At 32.0% G+C, this 7,413-nt stretch overlaps 1 protein-coding gene across 4 annotated transcripts; it reads left to right on the top strand.

Annotated features, from left to right (window-relative positions):
* The first annotated feature begins 1,062 nt into the window (after nt 1-1,062).
* On the top strand, nt 1,063-6,631 carry LOC109816690 (RNA polymerase II transcription elongation factor). 4 transcript variants are annotated; one of them, XM_083060215.1, is made up of 7 exons: nt 1,063-1,306; nt 1,687-1,755; nt 4,056-4,095; nt 4,239-4,391; nt 4,608-4,975; nt 5,589-5,631; nt 6,026-6,631. In XM_083060215.1, exons 4-7 carry the CDS (start codon nt 4,274-4,276, stop codon nt 6,463-6,465), a joined length of 969 nt encoding a protein of 322 aa, XP_082916341.1. In that variant the 5' UTR covers nt 1,063-1,306; nt 1,687-1,755; nt 4,056-4,095; nt 4,239-4,273; the 3' UTR covers nt 6,466-6,631. The 4 variants fall into 4 exon arrangements, with proteins under 4 accessions (XP_082916341.1, XP_029126534.1, XP_020237373.1 ...); XM_029270701.2 differs by having other exon boundaries at nt 1,663-1,755; XM_020381784.3 differs by lacking the exon at nt 4,056-4,095 and having other exon boundaries at nt 1,064-1,306.
* The last annotated feature ends 782 nt before the right edge of the window (nt 6,632-7,413 follow it).

The raw sequence follows: 7,413 nt of genomic DNA, 5'->3' as shown, positions 1-7,413 counted from the left end.
TGTAAAGTACTATTTAACAAGTTTAGTAGCAAAGCAAGTTTGTGATGGAGGATTTAGATAATATATATAAAGTTTTATACTTGAATCTTATTGTCATTATTATATTTTTTTTTATTGATAATAACAAACAAACTCAAAGGCAAGTTTTATTGTAACATTATCATGGAAGTAAATGTTAGGTATTAAAGGAATTATTTTAAAAAATGTATTTGAAGTGGTAAAAGTGAGAATGTTAAGATTTTCGAGTAATAGTACAATAAAAGATGAATGCAAAATAACTATATCAAAGAGAATACTATTGCAACATCATTAGAGGAAAGGATGATAAAATTATAAATTTTTTTTTTACAGTGTAAACACATAAAAAGGTCACTAAAGAATAATAATCTATTTAAAAAGTATATTACATGATTGTCAATCTTGACCAAATAAAACGAGAAAGACAGAAGAACATTAAAAAATATTTTAATAAAATATCATGATAAATAATATATTTAAAGATTTTATCTTTAATAGAATAAAATGACTTCGTGTAATTCATATAACTAATGTGATCATAATTTTTTTGTTTTCAATTTTACTTAGTAAATCCAATAAACATTTGTTTGAGTTTTATAATATTGTCATCATATAGTCACCATCAAATTTGTTGTGTTAGTTTTATTTTTTTTAAGAGATGTTTATAAAAAAAAAAGTTAAATAATAGTAACTATATATATTTTTCAAACATTTTTTTATGACTTTCATTAAAAAAATAGAAATTTACTTAAAAATGAAAAAATCTTTTCAACTAAAAAACTCATAAATTCTGCATCATGATTCATGAACGAAAAAAACAACAAATAATATATATATATTTTTATCATAAATATAGTTTACATAATATTTTAAAATTAACAATTAAGTGAATTTAATAAAATTAAGTGAATATTATTCCAAAGACTTAGTAAAATTAAGTGGAGATTTTTCCAAAAAAATCTCTTAAAATGCGATACGAAATTAAGAATGATGCATTTATTAATTTATTTAAATGCAACATTTACCGGAGCACTCCAATACTAATCTCGAGTAAAATCTTAAATCCAAATTAATGTTTGGTTGGGTTGTTTTAAGAAAAATATTTTGAATCCACGAACGAAGCCCTCCGCCGCATATCGCCACTCACAAACCGCCGCTTTCTGTGACGGAAGGAACCCTCTGGCCTCTGCTCTCACTCCGTCACACAGCTGTTCGCGGCCTCGGCAACCTTCCTCCGCACTCCGTTAGCAACCCACCTCCTCCGTTCACAGTTCACAGTTCACGTTCGGTTAGTGCTTAATTCAATTATAAATTATCTTATTGCTTAACCGTAATTATTCTGTAATTCTGTTGTAAATTATAAAATTTTAATTGTAGGCTATAAAATAAAAGTATTAACTATAACTTAATTATAATCTGATTTTTTTTTTATAAAGGCAAAACACAATTGCACATCTCAAATCTCAACATTCAACATCAAACAAAATTTTAATATGAGAAATCTTTAGATATACTTCTTTATAATGATTAATAATTAATTAAGTATATAAAAAGGATTTAACGCACTTGTAAACACTTTGTTGTCAATTAAAAAAGAAAATTCTCATATTTATATAGATGACATGACAACGGTTGATTTCCCAGGCTTTCCCTCGTTATTGTTTTCAGAGAAGAGGAAAAGGAACACTGATGACTGAACCCTAAGGTGAAATTTGCCGCTGCGGCACCGTAATACCGGTACGTGTTTTTGGTTTTATTAATATTACTGCTCTTTGATTGATGTCTCGTAATCAGTATTTTTAACAATTATTGTATTGAAAGTAAAGTTGTAAGTTGAGTGATGTGATAATTTCGATTTTTGAATGGAACTTTGCTGTTCTGATGATGTAGTTATCGTGAAGGTTGATTTGTGTATTTGATGAGATTGTGTTGATACTTGATGGTGCCGAACGATGAAAAGTAGTCTGGATACTTAGGCATTATTTGAATATTTAATCTGAGAGTGAAATGGAATGAGATAAAATAAAGTTGTCATTGTATTGTTTAAATATTATAATTGAAGACAAGAAATTAATTGGTTCCATCCTGTATATTACAAATCAGAGGGAAGAAAATGAGATGTATCGGCTGGAATAGCAATGTTGAAAAACTTGGTTTGTCTGGTTCATCTGTTGAATGGGTAAACTGGCCAATCTATTGGTCTGAGTTGGGGTGTGTGAAAAAACCAAATGAACCAAATCACTCCAAAAATCAAATAAAAACACACCTGAAATTACCGCACTGGTTTTAAAATGGTTTTAACCAGACTTGATTTAGATAGTTGAATGGTTCTAGTGTGCTGTTTATGAGTAAGTTAGGAGCACTAAAGTCCAGTCCATTTCCTGTCTCATCTCCAATGAGTACATCTAGACTCACAATTCCTAACCTTACTTCCATCTCAACCTCTCCCAATCAAAGCAAACAAACCCCTATGGTGTGTTTGGATAGGAAATTTTAAATAGGAAAAGTACTTATTTAGGGGATTTAAAATCTTATATACTAGAAAATGTCTTGTTTCAATACTCTATTAAAAAATTAAAATTTCAGAAATTTAAAAACGTAATTTTATTTAACTAAAATTTTAAATTGTAAATTCCCTCCAAAAACAATGAATTTTAGAATTCTTTCCTGCTCAATGATTCTCGCTCACCAATTCTTGCACTACTCAATCTCGCTCGAGTCTCACTTGACAATCACTCATTGTTGCTTGACGTTCTCTTGTTCTTGTTCTTGAGCTCACAATCTTTCTCTGGTTTGCCTCTCACTCTCTCATCTCTACATGCTTGGGTTTGTCGCTTTAGATTTGGTCCTAGGATTTGTTGATTTGTGTGTTTGATTATGCTTTTCAGTTAAGCTGGATTTTGCATTCTTCTACCTTGATTATTTTAGGATTTTTAAAATCTCAAGCATATGAAGTGATAAGCCTCCTTAGGATCCTTGTTCATATACATAACATTTAATCATGATTGCAAGCAAGGATCCTAAGGAGGCTTCTCAACTATTTAATCAAATGGCACCTTTGAGGGTGGCCATGCAGTTGCAGAAGGAACAATGATTGTCTCTGGTATTGTGAAGTGGTGTCCCTTTGGAATTGCAAATAGTTATTAAGGGGCTGGGTTAAGACTGGTGTTACTGTGGGACATGTTGCAGATTAGGAGAAAGTAACCACAACAGTTGGGGAAAATAGTAGATAGAGAAGAGAAAAGGTATGGATTCGATAGAGTGGTGATGCCATGTGAACTTGTGATTGAGCCAGAAAGGAACATGTTCAATGCAGCTGATGTTGAGCTTACCAAAGGTCTGGCTGCTGGTGGTAGTGGGTGATTATGGTTCCCTTCATAGGTGTGATGAGAAGAGTCATCCTTAAAACACCTTTGCACCTATTACAAATGTAAATACCACCATATATGAACTGTTCAAGAAACTTTCAAGCCATATGCTAAAAGAGAATTTAAATATGGAGAGGCAAATGTGGATCACAATCACAATTGTCTGTCAGGCAAAATAGAATGAAGTGAATGATGGGTGGTGACAACCAGGCTTCTCACAATTGCTACCTATAAATATTTTAACCTGTGGATACACCTAAACAGTATGTTAATCATTGAACAAATAACATAATCAGGTGTCATGTGCCAAATATTTTAGAATAGTTCTTTTTCCCTCGTTTTATATAATTTGTTTCAGTTCACACAAGCAAGAAAAACTGCAATTTAATTTATCCCCCAAATCCAAGACATTCTCTAGCCTTCCAGATCTAGAACAAATCGTAGCAACATAATAATTAATCAATTCATTTAGTTGAGGGTAGGTTAGCACAAAACCTAGCTGCTTAAAGACTGTCCAGAAGCAAAACTGGCATTGAGAGTCCCAATGTTTTAGCATGATGGTGTTGAGAGTTTTAAAAGGTTCTTTGTTAGAATTTTTTGATTTTTTTTGTATTTCATACGCAAGTTACATGTGCAATCTATTAATTGTTAAACCATTTTTTTTGACAGAAAATCAGAAAGTCATTTACATAATGTGGGAAGGCTTCGTGTATATATAATTCACATATCCTTTTGTCCATGTTTTTATAATGCTGAGTCGATTCTATGCTCTTTATTTTCATGTTAGCTATTTAAATTTGTGCTTTTTTTTGAATGAATTTGATTATGATAAAAAAAAAATGTTCCAAACAGGCTGTCTCAGGTTTGTGATATACTTCCTACAAACCATGGCCAACAAATCTCAAGAAGAGCCAAAGAGTGCTCCTGAGCCTGATCGGTGGTACAATCTCACCCTTGGATCTTCCTTCAAAGATGATTCCTCTAATAAATACTGCACTCTACGATGTAAGTTACCAAATACAAAAGCCCTTTCTTATTTTTTATTTATTTATTTATTTTCTGGTGGGTCAGTATTTTTTTCCTCTTTTATTCCTAGCAACTAGACGAGGAATGTTCACACTTGATTTTGCAATTATTTTATTGTTTTGCTTTTGACATTGATTTTTTTGTTTAGCTTGTTTATTTTGAAATTTAATATTTAAAATCTTGAAATCTGTACAGATGAATTTAAACCAGCTTCAGTTGATAAGACTAAGCCAGGATATCTACGCAAGTCCAAAGAGAACAGGGTTGCTGTGGAATTTCAGAACAATCAAGTAGGCAAACCCAAGGTGACATTTGAGGGGAACAGTGAGGAATACAAGGAAAATGACGCTGTATTGTTCTTTGATGGTGAGACACTTCGATTGGAGCGACTTCATAGGGCTGTAAAGCAACTGCGGCACCTACGAATGCCTGGTGAATCTGCAGCTGCTGCGGCTACAGGTCTTGCTGGTCCATCTGGACCAGGTTTGGATCCTCGATCATCCCCAGTTGGAAAGCCTGTAAAACCAGCATCTCTTGGCAGGAACTCATTTCAGGCTGTGCCAGTAAGTGCTCACTAACAATCTATATCATAGTTATTTGTATAATAGTTAAGTCCATTGAATCTTAAAAATGGTTGGAAATAATATTCCATTATAAATATTGTGACTTTTGCAATCCTTCAAGATTTGTACTGTTTTTATGGAAGTTAAAATCTTATTATGTGTGGTACTTTGTGTATGATTAATAGATTATCATAATTCATATCCTCAAGATACCATAATAGCATCATAAACATGATTGTTTTTACTTGTTATCATGGAGGTACTTCTCACTTGAGGACAGGGCCAATCTTTGTATCCTTGAATTACTCAGTAAGCTAATTTTCATTTTTTTATCAGCATAATTGAAGTACTTGTTAATTGAAGGAAAAAATATGAGGATTATAAAAGGAAATAAAGGCTGTAATTTTATATTTTTAGATTGGCATACATGGTTTTCTAAATGAAGCATAAATACCCTGCAAATTTCTTTTCCAAGGTGTTGACCATATTTTTTCTTTCGGTCAGAGTCATTGCTTGCAGTAATGGAAGGATGGCAAATAGTTTGCTTCTTGTTCTTTTTCTTGTCTCTTTTTCTACTCAAATAACTAATGATATTTATGTTGATTCTGCATAGGTTGAGGTGGAACGTATTGATATTGGTGAACCTGAAAATACTGGTATGCATCATATAGTTTGAAGGTTTATGTAATTGCATATTTGGACTGTGTTGAGTTTTTAAACATTTTCTCGAAGTAAACAGGCTCTAACCTTTTCATATTCATCGTTATGACGTGATGCAGCTGAGTATAATATGTTAATATAATTAAATCTGTGCGAGGTTATTTATTATATCACCTGTTATGTAAATATCTTTAATTCATGCTTTCCAACTTGATTTTTGTGTTTTCGTTGCTGCTTATTACAATTTTCCGCATTGTCTTGTACAAACTGACAGATGACTTTTTTGTTGGATGTGGTGCATTCACAATTGATGAAACAGTTTGCAGTGGCTTTGCTATTTATTAATCAATGAACTGAGATTAATTTAATGTTGTACTCGTCATATGGCAGGCATCAAATCTGGTTCTAAGAGGTCAGCTGATAATCTAAATGAACTTCCCATTAATACCTCACCAGGTGACAAGAATGAAGTCGAGGAACATCAAGATATAGATATTCATGACCTTTTTGGCAGTGAAACACCTGAGGATGACCATAATATGGAAGAAAAAGATAATGTTGATGTTGGATTTGACATGAATGTTCCACAGGCACACACTGATGATGAGATGGTTGATGTGGATGATAGTGGTGATGAGGTGGACAAAGGACCAGACACCACAGAAGCTCTGAGAGCCCAGGTGAATGCAGAGGGGAGGGATGAGCAGACATCTTCTTCTAGCAGTAGCAGTGGAAGTGGCAGTAGTGAAAGCGGAAGTGGAAGTGGGAGTGGGAGTAGCAGCAGCAGTGACAGTGAAGGCAGTGATGAAGACTCGGTTCACTCAATCTGAAGTTATACCACTATGGTTTCTTTCTTTTCCTTTTCTCATTGGTAATTACTTTTTGCAAAATAATCCAATACATAATGAATTAAATGTATTTATCAAATCTGGCTTAGAAGAATTTAATAAGCCTGTCTTGAAGTTGGGAATTCAATCATCGCACTATTTATCGGTGTGCTGAGGGTTGTAAGTTAGAGAAATGCTATATTTTGTGTTTGTATTAATCGACATTAAATAATTTTTCTTTGGCATTAAAAAATGTGAAGCAAATTTTAACTAATCTAACCTTCCAGCGGTGAAAAACTGGCTAGGTGGAGGTTGATCTTTGGGAGACGAAATGGATTTTGAATTCTTTATTTTTTTTATTGTTAAGTGGACAAATTTTAGATGCCATACTTTAAGTATTTCTAGTGTTATTTTTTAATCAATTAAAGTTGTCATAATAATTTGTGTAATAAAGATTAACATTAGAGAGGCGATGGTGGCTATTTAAGGGTTTTTAATGGTGCAGTCAGATAAGATTTTGAAAAAAAAAATATTATTCTGGTACTATATTTTATGAAAAAGGTTACTTTAGTTTTAAAGAAAATAAATACTTTTTAAATAAATTTTGTATTGAAATTTTATTTAATCACTGTTAAAACTTAAAAACTTTTAGACGTTTTAATTAGATGTATACTAAATTTTTAATATAATTATTGCGCTTCGTACCACTTAACAGGGGAGAAAGGCAAAAGTTTTAGGGTGTAATCGTGTAAGTTTTTATTTTTTATTTTCAAGTGTTTCTATGAAATGGGTTTTTTATTAAATTATTCATTCTGGTGTTTTAAAAGAATATATATCAAAGAAGCTTAATTTGATTGGTAGTAAGATTTTTTTTAATAATTAACATCAAAGTGGGTTTTATCTTTTTCAACAAAAGAAAATTAAGATTTAAAGAATCTTACTTTGATAAAA

The sequence above is a fragment of the Cajanus cajan genome, chromosome 7, assembly GCF_000230855.2.
Source record: "Cajanus cajan strain Asha chromosome 7, NIPB_CcT2T_4, whole genome shotgun sequence".
Classification (NCBI taxonomy): domain Eukaryota; kingdom Viridiplantae; phylum Streptophyta; class Magnoliopsida; order Fabales; family Fabaceae; genus Cajanus; species Cajanus cajan.
The sequence above is the reverse complement of the archived record's forward strand: the minus strand, read 5'-3'. Positions and strand labels throughout refer to the sequence as shown.

Bases quoted from the DNA above. Each gene is read 5' to 3' on its own strand.
- LOC109816690 (XM_083060215.1), top strand. From the start codon at position 4,274: ATGGCCAACAAATCTCAAGAAGAGCCAAAGAGTGCTCCTGAGCCTGAT. The intron at 4,392-4,607 runs GTAAGTTACCAA...AAATCTGTACAG, and splicing joins TAAATACTGCACTCTACGAT to ATGAATTTAAACCAGCTTCA. The intron at 5,632-6,025 runs GTATGCATCATA...GTCATATGGCAG, and splicing joins TGGTGAACCTGAAAATACTG to GCATCAAATCTGGTTCTAAG.